Source organism: Corella eumyota, chromosome 1, assembly GCF_963082875.1.
Source record: "Corella eumyota chromosome 1, kaCorEumy4.1, whole genome shotgun sequence".
NCBI classification, from domain to species: domain Eukaryota; kingdom Metazoa; phylum Chordata; class Ascidiacea; order Phlebobranchia; family Corellidae; genus Corella; species Corella eumyota.
The window spans coordinates 7,015,289-7,030,030 of record NC_137490.1 but is presented as its reverse complement, the minus strand read 5'-3'; the positions used below and the strand labels follow the sequence as shown (position 1 = coordinate 7,030,030).

At 30.7% G+C, this 14,742-nt stretch overlaps 4 protein-coding genes across 5 annotated transcripts; 1 reads left to right on the top strand and 3 right to left on the bottom strand.

Annotated features, from left to right (window-relative positions):
* The first annotated feature begins 3,188 nt into the window (after positions 1 to 3,188).
* LOC145757094 (uncharacterized) lies at positions 3,189 to 4,691 on the top strand. The gene has a single exon (XM_082572416.1). The coding sequence runs from the start codon at positions 3,232 to 3,234 to the stop codon at positions 4,462 to 4,464; it is 1,233 nt and encodes a 410-aa protein (XP_082428542.1). The 5' UTR covers positions 3,189 to 3,231; the 3' UTR covers positions 4,465 to 4,691.
* Positions 4,692 to 4,825: 134 nt separating this feature from the next.
* Positions 4,826 to 5,963, bottom strand: LOC145757110 (L-rhamnose mutarotase-like). The gene is made up of 2 exons (XM_082572417.1): positions 5,649 to 5,963; positions 4,826 to 5,517 (listed from the first exon to the last, which is right to left on the bottom strand). Exons 1-2 carry the CDS (start codon positions 5,904 to 5,906, stop codon positions 5,386 to 5,388), a joined length of 390 nt encoding a protein of 129 aa, XP_082428543.1. The 5' UTR covers positions 5,907 to 5,963; the 3' UTR covers positions 4,826 to 5,385.
* Positions 5,964 to 6,050: 87 nt separating this feature from the next.
* Positions 6,051 to 10,794, bottom strand: LOC145757068 (phosphatidylserine synthase 1-like). Of its 2 annotated transcripts, XM_082572414.1 has the most exons (12): positions 10,623 to 10,794; positions 10,368 to 10,462; positions 10,141 to 10,258; positions 9,837 to 9,983; positions 9,388 to 9,546; positions 9,092 to 9,243; positions 8,746 to 8,887; positions 8,357 to 8,469; positions 8,143 to 8,208; positions 7,768 to 7,867; positions 7,525 to 7,587; positions 6,051 to 7,193 (listed from the first exon to the last, which is right to left on the bottom strand). In XM_082572414.1, the coding sequence occupies exons 1-12, from the start codon at positions 10,704 to 10,706 to the stop codon at positions 6,966 to 6,968; spliced, it is 1,467 nt and encodes a 488-aa protein (XP_082428540.1). In that variant the 5' UTR covers positions 10,707 to 10,794; the 3' UTR covers positions 6,051 to 6,965. The 2 variants fall into 2 exon arrangements, with proteins under 2 accessions (XP_082428540.1, XP_082428541.1); XM_082572415.1 differs by lacking the exon at positions 7,525 to 7,587.
* Positions 10,795 to 10,819: 25 nt separating this feature from the next.
* Positions 10,820 to 14,171, bottom strand: LOC145757052 (AP-1 complex subunit beta-1-like). Its single transcript, XM_082572413.1, has one exon. The coding sequence runs from the start codon at positions 14,132 to 14,134 to the stop codon at positions 11,306 to 11,308; it is 2,829 nt and encodes a 942-aa protein (XP_082428539.1). The 5' UTR covers positions 14,135 to 14,171; the 3' UTR covers positions 10,820 to 11,305.
* Positions 14,172 to 14,742: the final 571 nt, after the last annotated feature.

Sequence of the window (14,742 nt, the reverse complement as noted above, 5' to 3'; positions counted from 1 at the left end):
AATTGAATTATGTTTGTTTATCAAACAAACAAACTAAGTTAATCAAAGCTGCTGGATGACAACAGTTTTATTATGAAAGTAACAACAAACTTCCTGTAGGTAACAAAATGATCAATATGACTCTTTATATCAGTATGCTCTATTTATAACATTCGTAGGTTATGAAAAAGTTGTTTTTTCTACAGGAAATAATATTAAATAATGATGACAGATTTAAATAGTGACGCTTTTGTAACCGATGACACTTGCTATTTACTTCTTTGTTTTTGTGCTGATAAGTTAAATAGAACAAAACAAACATGTTCTCATTTTTTTGCCACACTGGGTCCTATCAAAACACGAAACTTAAGCCTTATACACAAAAATTCATCAAACTAAACTCAATTTCATTTTTCAATTCATATGAACTTTAATATCAGAATGGGGTATTATATATGCTATAACAGAAAAAGGGGTTTGGGAATACCAGTTAAATTTAATTTTATGATTAAAATGAATTTTGATTCTTTAACACACCAGCAATTAGGTTACATTTAATTGCTATTACAAAAGGATATTGCAAAACTTTAACCACTTTTCTTTTACACTTAGTCCTAGCAATTAAATTAAAAAAAAGGAAGTTGAGCTATTAATAAGTAGACATTTATTACTAGTAATTAGAATTAAAATCATCAAAAAAATTCTTTATAGATTTCGTAGAATATTACTTTAATTACAAAAATTATAAAACTTTTATTTATTCATAAACTTTAAAAACCTAATACAAACAGTTTACAGAAATAAAATGGCCCTTACCTATTTTTTGTACTTACTAAATCTTGGTGTAGAAGGGCTGACTTCACAACCTAAACAGGTTGACAATCATAAGCCTGGCCCAGTCTTAAAACCCAAGAAAATTACTGATTATAATTCACTGATAGTTTATTTGCTGATTGGTTTTTGTCTCAACAGAAGGTTTTTGTCTCAACATTAACCTTTTATAATACCTTACGTTAAGGTGCAACAGCCTGAAAGCAGTGGGTTTAACACGCATTTTTTATATAACCGACTAACAACAAAAACTAAAAAAGTATCGTAAGACTACAGAATGATTTTGATTAACAATCGCAAAATAGAAAAAAATTTACACGTTATTCAGTCCTTGCGCACATTTTTTTATGTCAAACTGCCCCAAAAGTAATGCTTACATTAAACGCCAATGTGATTGCGCTAAATTAAATTCGAATTTCGGCAAAAATGCATTTGTAAAAAGCTTTAAAAAAAGTTGTACGAGGGCAAGTTACGTTAAAGTTCTACTGCAGAATACCAACAGTCTTTTGTTCAAGTGTTTTGTTTACATCGACACGCATGAATGAGGTTTAAAAATGCAAAAAAATAAAAATAAATTCCGATACATATGAATTGTTTAAACATATAAAGTTAAATTTGTAAAAATTTATGTTATTTTTAATTTATTTAAGCAAAAATTTAAATTAAAAGTTTAATGTTAGCTAGTCTGTAAATTTGACATTTTTTCGTCGAGGATAATCAGGACTTCAGAATGGCAGCAGTGGGAATTGAACGATGACCTCGTGTAGTAAAGTTATGTCTTTTTACCACAACACCTCATAGCTGGTGACCAGCAAAAAACGAGGCCATATTCTTTCTTACAAAAAATACCATATTTGACTACCACAACTACAGTTTTTTTTAATTATAACAGTAATTTTTTAAATAATTACAAAAATGGTAACATTTAGAAACTAAAGATGATTTCCCAAGACAATTTACATACATTAATAAGACTTTTTACCTGTAAAAGGTTATTTATTATCAAAATGATCACTTAATATCTTGTTAAAACCACATAAATCAAAAAAGTTATCACAACAACAAACAATTTTATCACCGTAACATTATAGATGCGTTATATTATTTTAAACTTTATTTTTCATCAAACACAAATCACAAAAAGTAAAGTTGTACTTATTCGGTTTATCTAAACTTGCATCTAAACGTACAAAAATCGTTTGAATTACATTGCCGTTATGTAGGTTATGTTTTGCTTTTATAATTCACTTCAAGTGGAAAAAAATTTTTTTTCTTCATGTCCCTTTTTAAGTTGCTTTAATTGTATGCCCAATATTATCGTTTTTTTGCCAAATTTCTAAAGTGTACAAGTTTTAGAAGTTACAAATTTTCAGTAGTATCTTTATTGTTAAACGGCCTCTTATAGGTATTATTGATAAAATACTTACGTAACTGTTACACAGAATTGTTTTAGTGGCACTTTACCTAGTTACCAATACTAATATTAAGATGTCGTTAATTTCTTATTAAATACATTTCGAGAATTTTCTAGTGAACTCAATTTTACTGTTTAACGTAATTCACACATTAAAAAAATCGAAACTAAATAGGATTACGCAATCCATATTTTATTCTACGTAGTATACAAACAACAATAAGAATTTTAGCGTGCTGTTAAAGGCGTTATAAAATGAACATTGTACATTATGGAACTCTGACGCACTACGAACCGCATATGTGAGTGATTTAACGAAGTAGTATGATTTGATCATACAATGTAACATATTTTAAAATGTGCATAAGTTCAGCAAAAAAAATATTTAAGTTTTATTAAAAAGGTAATTATTTTAAATACAGGTAAAGCGTGTTTTAACATAGTTTGTAAATCAACCTAATTCCAATAATAGTTAATGTGTTTATAATTCATAAAATAGCCTGAAGGCTTTAAACACCATAAAAGATACCAGTTGTAATTTAGGAGTCAAAAAGAAAATATTATATTAAAAACAACAGCACAACGTTTAAAAACAGTAAATGTTAAGTGAACACTTTTTAAAGGAAGCAATGTAGGTCCGACAAGACAGGTTGTTGCGTAGCAATTAATTTGGGACACAATTTTTTGTATTTTGTTGGTTAACTAAATTTGGTTAAACTAACGTGTATAAATTTACCGGAAGCAGTGCAAAAGTGTGTTCTTTTTGTATAATTCATTATAAACAAGAAGTCTATAAAGTTGGTACTCCTATTTTCAGTTTTAATATTATACAAAATTAAAATTTAATAGTATTTAGAATAAGACATAGTTAGAGTTTGTTAAACTAAAAAATCACAGTATTATTTTTAGAAATAATAACTGTGTACTATAAAAACATCCCATCTTTATTTATATGTAGAAAAAATATTAAAAATATTTTGAAATGGTATCTAGATTTGACGTTAAATATGGTCACCGATAATAAAGCTTCACTATTAATTCTTGAACCACGTAAGGGGAGAAACCTACATATGAACAAAATGACAACGATGACGAATGAAATTACTACACACGTCATCAGATCAAATAGTACAAAATCTGCAAGTTCAATTCTCCCGAGTTTAACAACATCAATAAAACCCTATTGGTCAACAACTACTGACCAAATAGATTTAGACATGAGTCAGCAAAGCAACACAACAAGTTGGAAAATCAAAAGTTTGTATTACAACGAACAAAGAAACAAATGGTATGCAATGACTGCTGGATTCGTGTTATTGCTTTTGGCTTCAACTTACCTCGCTATAGCCTTGTCCTACTATATGCGCAAAAACATGCGCGATAAAGTAAAACAACGCAGAAATAAGCGTGTTAGGGATTTGCGAAACGTGAGCATGGCCACCGTATGGTTTGTCTTTATTTCAAGCGTTTTCGTTTTAGTCTCTCTGATTGTTTACGGTGTGTTGTCACGACTGGAATTTTGCGAAGGATTCGTGAAAACTCACCACGTACTAAGAATAATCACGGAAGTTTTGCTGAGTACTATATTATGGTTCCGACAAAAAATTTTCTACCGACACCCTGCTATGCAGCATTTAACATCAAAAACTACGACTAGAGTTAGTCAAGTTTTTTATATTATTATGCTTATTAGTGCACTAACAAGGCTTGTGTTTAACGTTTTTGGAATGACGGCTATTCATATACTAAACCCAGCTACACAAGAAATACATTGCGTTATGACCAAAAACACGAAATTCGAACACATTTCGGATCTATACGTTATTTTGGTGCAGGTTTTGTTAATGGTATCTTACCGCGTTTTATTCTTATGGCTGCTTATTCATCCAATGGCGAAGCACGGCCGCGAACTAAGAGATAACGACATTGCTAAAGACAATGCGAATGGAATTATAAAAGCAATGCGCAGAGTTTTGGCTGCTGATTGCGCTTGCATTGCTATAGTTGTTGTTATATCGGTTATAACAAGAATTTTTGTGCGCCAACCAGTATTTATTTTAAGCATAGTTTGGCAGTCCGAGTTGGTTTTAGGGTATATTTCAATCATGATGTCATTTCAGGATTGGAGACTACGGATTTTTCCGATGTGTTGCTGGAGTGACAGAAATTCTTACGCAATAAGAGGAACTTTTGTACGATCACAAATTACCACAAAACGGGTAACAACTATTTCGGAATAAGTACATTGAAATAGTCTCAATATTTTAGTAATTATTAAATTGTGGGAAAGAACGAAGGCAATTTTAAGCCACGTGCTTTGTTCCATCAGGGTGGTGCGGTAGGTTTGATGACGTTTAAAGATTATAATAAACAATTCCTTAACGGTTGTGCAATGCAAATAAATAATGATGATTACAACTTACCATGTTGAAAAAACTGTTTCTAGCTTTTTAATAATGTTGTTAAATAACTTGTTTAAAAAAGTAAATGCACTAAAATGTTTTCCTTAATATGCACATTTATGTTGGTTGTATAGCCCAAATAAAGTTAAAACAACATACAGTTGTTTACAAAAGATGTTCAAAAAATTAAACATTGCTACTAAGCTTTATTGCATAAGAAAATATGAACAATGGCATAATTTACAAGGTACAGGCATAAATATGTAACAGTTATAAAAGAAAAAATCAGAATAACATGAGCAAAGGAACACATTCTCTAGATATCACAATTGTTAACATATTGCAAATCATATGTTAGGTAGAAAATATGTTGGGTTAGATGTAAAATTTATACTGCAATATATGACAGATCTTAAAGAATAATTTAAAAAAGCACCACTTTTAAAAAATGTACCTACATTAAAATAACTGGCCTAACTTAAGAGTTAAACATAAATGTCCTGGATTATATGAAGGTTATAAACTTAAACTTAGTAACTAGGACAAAAAATATTTTTTTTGGCAAGTTTGTCTAAAAAGATTTGGAAAGCCCAGTAAAATGAACTTTAGCACAATTTTAAAACTAAACACATTACCTGTGAATAAAGTAATGGAAAATCTTAATAAGTTTTTCTAAACATACTAAACATTATTAAAAAATATACACATACAAGATAGTGCTGATATATGGAATGATTATGGTGGCAACCAACAACTGGTTTATTTAAAAGAAGTGGAATGACGACCATCATGAAAAACTTCCTCAAGTGGTTCCCACCAATTTCCCCCACTACCACCCTCTGATGGTGGTGGTCCCTCCCAATGGAAAGGTTGCTGACATGGTTCACAAACCTATAAACACCACCCATTAACAAAGTTTACAATTAACAAAAACACCTTTTTGACATCCCAATTTTAAATTAATTATAATATTATTTTTCAGCATTTAAATTGTAACATCAACATAAGGTAAAACAACATACCTTCCACCATTCTTTTGTTGTTTCATCTTTACCAATTGCAGCCATATCAGCTTCATAATCATTTCCAATATACTCATAATGCGAGAACAAAACTTCCAAGTCTTTGCAATAATATATTGTGAAGTTTCGAATGTTGCTTTCTTCTATGCGAGCCAGAACCTTTGGCCAAACAGCAGCATGCAAATTTTTGTATTCTTCTAGTTTTTCTGGGTTTAGTTTGATAACGCCACCATATCGTTTAGGAGTTTGCACAGACATTTTATTAAATATTATTTACTAAATTTTTTTTATAAATAATCTATGGAACAATAAAACAAAATGAAATCAAACTCAACAACACTTAACATATGACATTGTGATGACAGTAAACAGAACACAAGAAACATGAAAGAAAATTACAACACATTAGTATAAATAAACTACCTGTAACGATCCTTGTACGTATATTAATAATGATTAGCGATCATTTAAATGCATAGCAACACAAAGGAGCAATGAATATACTTCAATAGTCAGACACAAATAAACATTGTCTTTAGAAATGGTGTACAAAATTAAACATTTATTTGTTTTTAGGTTTACCAATATTTAATCATGTTTATAAATATAAGTACGAAAAAGGTACGCGCCATTTTTTTTTTTTAAATTAGATATAAATTAACAAAAGTATCGTAGAGGTAGCAAATTTTACGATTTAATAAAACATTTCGCAAATCAAATACAAAACCATATTTATAAGAAAAATAACAAATCAATGAAAATTGTTAGGCATTAAAATGAGATGGATATTAATATAAGTATAGGAAGTATGAAATAATGTAGTTTCTGCACTTGGTATAGGCATAGTATTTACCAATAATAAAACAGCTCAACCCCAAAAAGTTAACATTGATGTAATAGTATTATAGCAAGCAAAAAAACAAGGTAAAATAAGAAAAGAAGCACAGTTACAAGATATCTATGTACGTGTTAATAGAGCCCTAGCAGTTTGATATAATTGTAAACTGACCCCCCAAAAAAGTATATCAAACAAATGCTTTTTAAAGGGTTATATGGTGTTTTAATTAACACTAACATATGTCCATAGATAATAAATACATCAAAAGTTTTACCACAAAATCTTTTTTTGAGGGGACATAAACAATAATTTGTAAAAATAATAAGATATTTATTAAAATATTCACCTTAAGAATAATTGTAAATAAAATATGCCAGGATATATAACATAACCTAAAATTGCAACTTTAAAATAAATACTAAAGAAAAAAAATAGTCTTTCAAAAATGGGATTTGAATAAAGGAAAAATTATAAAAATATTAATGCAGTCCATTTCCATTTTTTAGTGATGGTTTTAAATAATGTTTTCTTCTTCTGGTGGCCTCAGAATTTTTTTCGGATTCCGAATCGCTTTCTGCATACGACGAACTACTTCTGACATTTCCAGAACTTGTGTCTTCATAAGAGCCCCAACTAAATTTATTTAAGGGTCTTAACTTGGCTGGGAATTCAGGGCCTGATAGTTCTCCATCATAAACCTCCACCTCCTAAAATAATTATTGGTTGAACATTTAACTTAATTTCAACTGTTGTTGGTTATAACACGGTTAATAGTTTGCCATTATATTCTTTTACAATCATAGATTACTTTAATTTTGCGTCAGTCTATTTATTTAGCGAAATAAGGTGCTACAAAAAACTAATGATTTTGCTAAATCCAAAAAAACAATCAGCAAGCTAAAAGCACTAAATTACTTGGTGTTTAAACCTTATATGATATCCAATTAGAGCCAAGCCAAAGTTAAAGCATGTTAAAAATTTTCCACATGCCTTTGTTACACAAATAAAAAAGAGAATATCTTTATAATATTTACACACCTTTTGATATCCCCACCTTGTAAGCATAACCATAAAGTAAAGACTAACTAAAGTCATTATCATCTATAACACAATTAAAATGTAAAGTTAATATTTCAGTGAAAACAACTCCAAAAATCATCAAAAATGTTATAGCAAGATAAAAACTAAAATCTTGTAAGAAGGTTAATAAAAAAAAATTGATTTTTTTAAATCAATATTTAAACAGTTTTACTAAAACAAATGTATTGATTAAAAACTTACTGTGACCACCAAAAATCCAATAACGTTCAGAAATTGTGTTCTTGTGAATTCTTCTGCACCAAATTTGACTGAAATAATGGTTTCCAAACATACTATTGCACTAACATAATAATAAAATAAATTAACTAATATTTTTAGTATGTTTTGGTTAGATTTTCATACTGTTAAAATCTTTATTACTTTATCCATATTGTAATCAAATGTTAAACAATACTGTGTATCTCCAATTATATTTCTTCTGAGTATTGCATATGTTTAAATAAAAATAAATTAACATTTATCTTCTAGTCTTAAAAATGTTAAGAATTGAACAGAAAATTATATATTTTAATGTAGCATCAAATTAAAAAAAAATTAAATAAAAAATGAACTTACATGTAAACCCAGGTTTGTGTTCCAACTCTTTTGCATCTTGTGTCAGTTAAATAAACATAATATTGTCTAAAACAACGTCATGTTATAAAAAACTTTAACGATTTATTAGTAACCACAAATCTATAATAAATCTTATACAAAAAAACTACCAAAAAGGGTTCTGAAAATGACAATATATTTTTCCTTGAATAAGACAAAAATTAAACTGAAATACCTTAGAGCAGGCGCTGATATTGCTCCTATAAGTAATATTCTACCCCAACAAAAAATATGCTTGGCAGGATACCGCAAGAAATGTTTTAGGAAAAACGTGTTCAATTCACACAACTAGATATAATATTTAAACACTTAACAATAGGTTTATAAAAAAAAATTATAAGTTTGATTAGTAGTTGAGTTCAACTAGTTCTACAAACACAGTATTATATTAATTATACTCAAAAATTAGTCAACTTAGTTATTAAAATTTGTATTTGCATATTTTCAAGTCTATTACAAATTTACATATTTTGGTTTAAAGTTGTTTTACCTTTGATACATTTAAAAAAAATCAAAAGTTTTGTTTTGCTTAATAGCTAATGACACCGAAAAATGCACACTTACAATAAAAAATGCAAGAAGGAGGTAAACACCGACAACCCTCATTATATTACTACTTGGATCCAACCATCTGACTGGGGCAAATTTAGCTGGCATGAACTGCATGGCTGCTCTTCTTAGTTTACCTGATGCTGAGTGAATATCTCTAAAAAATAACGGTAAATGTTCATGATAAATAAAGTAAATTGACTTTCACTTTTGTTTAGGTTTTTTTTCAATACTAATCTTCAGACAATTAAAATAAGTTTGCTACGACAAAGCTAGCTTAATTATAAATAAATTAATAACAAGCAATAAAATTATATTTAAATATAGATAATTAAAAATTAGTCAAAAACATTTAAATTACTTTATAGATTCCCATCGATATTCCCTCATCTCAAGGAACCGACAAACTTGAATCCCCATCCAAATTCCACATCCATTACAGATGATCACATCCAGGAAGATCTGATCCCACCAACACTCTTGAAAGTTGGGAAGAAGATGCATAAAGAAGAGCTAAAAAATTAAAAACTCATTGCAAGAACAAAAAAAACTAAAAATTTATATAAATTTTTATTTAAAATATATTCATGTTTGAAGTTAAAACAACACCAGTTAATTATAGATGTAATGGTTATTACAAGCAGTACATCAACATACTTCAGTTATTTCCCACAAGATGCTGATAGTCCAACACATTGCATAACTTCTTAGCAGCAGAGCCTTCAGTCCCCAGCCCATTAAGTGCGCAAATGCAAAAATGTCTAAACTTGAATATAATCTGTACAATGTCACATCGGAACAGTTGACAGCATATTCCTATAAGATTAATGACTTTTTTTGTTGTTTTTTAAAGGAAATAACAGTAGGAAGTAGGAAGTAATTGGTATTATGTAGTTAATAAGCGAATGTAACTAAAGAGAAATGGAAATTAGTGTTACTTTTTAATGTAAATAACAGATTAAATTAAAATAGGAAGGAAACTTATACAAAAGCTGCCAGAAAATTTATTTAATCTCCAAACTTAATACAAATATCTCTAAAAACAATTTTTAATATAATATTACACTTTAACTCTAATTTAAAAAATACAATTCTAAAAACTTTACCTCCACAACGTCGACTTCACGTTTTGCATTTTTTATATCAGCATCAAACCAAATCATAATGTCACGAACTTGTTTGATATTTAAAAATGACAAAAACACAAGCCCCATAAAATACATGACGCTGATGCCAAATATTATTCTCCACAGCTGCATTTCAAAAAAAAAAATTCTTTTATGTATAATGAATTTTATACATTGAAAAAAGAAGTCAAGTACAAAGCGTTTTAAAATCTTTCCCATTCTTGTAATAGCCTTTTTAGTTAAAAATACATTACACATGTTAATAGGGGTTTAATAAACTTACTGCGGGATGAGGTCTTGTGAAGGGACCGTTTGGAAAAGCTAAAACACTTATAACTGCAAAAAAGAAACAAACTGCACAAAATCCGAACCAGACATTATCCTTGTCTGAACTTGAATCTCTATAACAAAAAAATAAAAACGTTTAAAAAAATATTTTTTTTGTTATTAATAAAAAAATATTTAAACAACAAAAAAGCGTTAAAATTTATATATATCTATAAATATTACCTGGTTAATACCGTATAAAGCAATGCCATAAGAACTACAAGCAGCAAAGTAATTGTGTGAGGTTTGTAGAAAAATTCCAAAGTTATATCTTCAACCTTGAAAATAATAGGCTATTCAAAAAGAAAATTTAAACTATCTACATAATAAATGCATATTTAAAAACCTATTTACATACCTTTTTGAAACTAAGTAACTAGATACCAATAAAAGTTGTTAATTATATATTAATGGCGGTATAATTAACTTTCATTTTACCTGTTGTTCGTTAATAGTCCGAAAATCATACTTGTAATTAAAATTTCGGGTTCCATTTCTTCTATTGCTGCTGTTACGCCTCATTACAATATCAAGTTAAACTTTTTTTGTTTAATATATCAGTAATATTTCCTAATAACTTATAAATACATTAACTTAAAATCCACTTTGATCAATATCTATATTGAGAACGATTAAATACATTATATTAGTGACAAGTTATTAGGAATAACAATAGAATGTATAATGGTTAGAAGTAGTGATTAAAGTTATGATTACAACATTTATTGAACTATAAGCTAAACTATAAATAATTAAATCAAAATACAACATGCAAGAGAAATAAACCAAAACATAGAAACCCTATTTAATAAACATAGAAACCCTATTTAATATTTAAGATTAGTGCTACACATACATTGAATTTGCAAGCCAAAGTTATTGATTTTCTACACATTTAATCAATAGACATAGACTTAATTTAAATGCAGCTTTTATGTGAAATGGCATGATAATAAAACCTTATCATAAAATAACAAAAAAATATTTATTCATAGTTTTTAATCAATAAAATGCAGTTTATATTATGGTTGGTACATTTAAAAAACAGTATATTCTAGACAATAAAATACACATAATTATCTTTGTTATTCTGCCTTTAAAATGAATAATATTTATTTAAATTAGCCACGAAGAATTAAATCAATGCTGGAATTGACTAAAGGCAACACAGCAATTTGCCTGCACTTGTAAGCCATCATGTATGTGTTGTAGGGTATGCCAGGTGTTACCTTTAACTCCATTAGCACCCACATTTCCCTAGGCAGCTGTAAGGACAGATACACCATATCCTTTCCTTCGACAGTGCGCTTTGCAATCATGAACACGTTGTTAGCACGAAGCTTTTCAATAATAGAATCAGTGGTGACGTTGGGAACAGATGCTAGGTTGTCAAGAGGAAAAGACTTCTCATTGCTAGTTGGTATGTCCTTCCAAGTCGACAGGAAAACCTTGCGATCCATCTCTCCCTCTTCAAGAAACATAACATGAACTGGAATAAGAGTAGAGAAGTAAAATACGTCGATGTTATTTTTTACAGCAACTTGGAGATTGTTGGCCGGTTCCATTCTTTGAACTGGTCCGTTGACGTTGAGGGGAAGAGAAACATCAAAACTCTGGTTTGGGTGAACAGTGGACACATTCAGAGGAATATTAGGAGTCAAGCCAAAGCTGTTTTTGTTCAGTTGGATTGCAAAACCAGTCATCGATTGCATTGCTTTATTAGTGAAGGTGAGATTCATAAATATTTCTTTTTGTCTTCGTTGGAAGTATCCTTGCAACTCCATACCTTTGGCAGAGGGTGCAGACAACCATGTTTCTTTTGGCAGAGCAAATGTTGTCGCAGGGGAAGGATTAAAATCTAATCCTAACAAAGCATTGCTATCTGGACCAGATGCCGGTGGAGCCACTGTTTGAGCAGGCGGCATTCCAGGGGTAGGTCCTCCAAGAAGATAATCAAATCCTCCGAGTTGATCCATTGGATTCGAGGACACCAATGGAGGAGCAACAGGTTGCACAACAGTGGGACCAAGATCCAGTCCCAACAAATCGGTAATCATAGAATCTTGTGCCGGAATCACCTGAGGTGTTGGAGCAGGAGGAGAAGCATTAGCATCCGGCTCACGTGTTCCAGATTCAGGAGAGCCAGCCACTTTAGAGTGGAGAGACTTTCTCATAGCAGCAGCTCCTCTTTCTCCTTCAATAAAAGATGATGGGGGCTTGTGATAAACAGAAGCAAGTGATGCAATATGGCAAATCAATTCATCGAGTAAAGTTGGCTCAATCAAATCAGTTTCTTCAGAAATCAGTGGCTTTTCAGCAAGCACCACATCTTTAGCAGCAGCTGGATCTGTTGACAAAAGTCTCCAATAAATGTAACCACGATCTCTCAGGTCTGGGTTATCACTATCCTGTGTTGCAAGGCTAAGAACAGACTGTACAAGCTCTTGTGTCTCAGTTGGTTTCTTTAAAAACAACTTCACAATAGCAGTTAAGAGCTGCAGCTGCACTTGTGTGTTTTCATCATGAAATCCTTCCAAAAATGATTCCAGCAGCTCATCAGCGTTGTCGATTCTCTCCGCATATTCTCCTATAATCCAAATCATTGACGCCCTGGCTTCAGGCTCATCCAAAGTATCCAAATTCTCACAAAGGTTAGCAATAATGCTTTCATACTTGTTCGGATATTTTCTAAAAATATCCTTAATCACCACAATTGCTTCTTGTACAACATAATTGACTTTGGTCTGAATGAGATCCAGTAAAGTACTAACACATCTCTCTGCAGATTGCTCAACCTTAATAGCACATCTACCAATAGCCCGAACTGATTTTCTCACAAAATCAACATCCACTTCTTGAGCATATTCCTTAAGTTCAGCCAAGACCTGGGCAATATTGGACTGTGATGCAAGTCGAATCATAATATCCAACTTTTCTAGCTTAACATAGATTGGATCATTATATTTAACAAAAAACACTTTCATCTCGTGCTTTAAAACTCCTGGTCGTTTTTGAACAATAAGATTTATATTCCTTAAAGCAACATATTGAATTTCTGGCTCAGCAGAAAGAAGAGTCACCAACGGAGGGGACAACTTTTTCAACAAGTTTCCCTGATATTCTTTATCATCATCCATCAGTTCTAACAGCTTCATACAGACTTTGACCGCAGAGAGAACAACAGAAGAGTTGGCATGTTGAAGACGGGGTGTAACTCGTTCAGCAATGCTTTGTGCTTCCCTTGCATCTTGAGGGTTGTAGTTGGACAACGAATCAAGGATAAAAATTTGTCCCCATTCTGTGCATTCGTTCAATGCAGTCAACAGCTTGTTGATGGTTTGCGAATTCATGAAGTTGACCTGTTCAGCAGCTCTTGTTGATGATTCCCCGATTTCCGAAAGAGCCGCAACAGCGTTTGCCACCACCATTGGGTTAGAATCTGACAACAAATCCTTGAGTGCATCCAAAAATCCTTGATCTTCGACCATGGTGTTGTTGATGTCGTAAAGTTTAGCCACACACACTGCTGCTGTTTTGCGCACATACGGATCCTCATCTTTAAGACATTTTCTAAGCGGTTCACACAAATATTCAGTGATTTTATCCACTCTAATACAGCCCATTGTACGGACAGCAAGTGCTCTAATCAAAGGGTTGGGATCATCACAATCCTTTACGAATGTATTAACAGCCATGATAGCCATATCTGGTTGACTTTTTGCATAATTCATCAAATAGAGATAAACAAGCTTCTTTAACTCCAGATTGTCGGTTTGCATACAGTTGATTACATCAGGAAACAGAGCACTGACATCCTTGCCAACAGTCATGCTGGCAATTACTTTCTTGACGGCCTCCTTTTTCTTGTCCTTTTTGTCGCTGTTAAGATCAGCTTTCAGCTCATAAATCTCCCCCTTTTTGGTGGTTGTAAAATAACGTGAATCACTCATTCTGTTACTTTTTATTCTTAACTTTTAACTAATAAAGTTATCTAAAAATTCATATTGTCATATGATTACATGTTATTTCATAAATCAAAAATAAACTTGGCTTGTAAAAAAAATTGCGTTAAATTTTTTTTAATAACAAATAGCATCTAATACATTTTATAATTTATAACACTAATGACAAACAAAATAGCCTTGCTGCTTAATTAAGAAATTGAGTGTTAATATGATCTTTTTAACTGTTTTTCATAATTTTGGTTTTAAGTCTGTCTGTCTGTATAATGATTTTAAATTGCATTTAGATAACTAAAGTTAAAGATTAACAATGGAGAAATAAAATAAACTACTATAATGTTGTAACGACTATGACAACTAAAAGAAAAGTTATATATGTTTTTTAATAAAAAACAAAAACATTTTGTATTACAACAGCTGTATGAATAAATAAAATCTTTTTCAATAATCAGAAAATGGCTCGCACAATGCAGCAATGTCTGAATGTAGTAACGGCTTTTTTGACCACATTACCAAATCTAATCGATATCAACGAAAACGACAGACGACGTCTATCTGTCTATTAATATTATAAGACAATTTTTAACTTTGGCCAT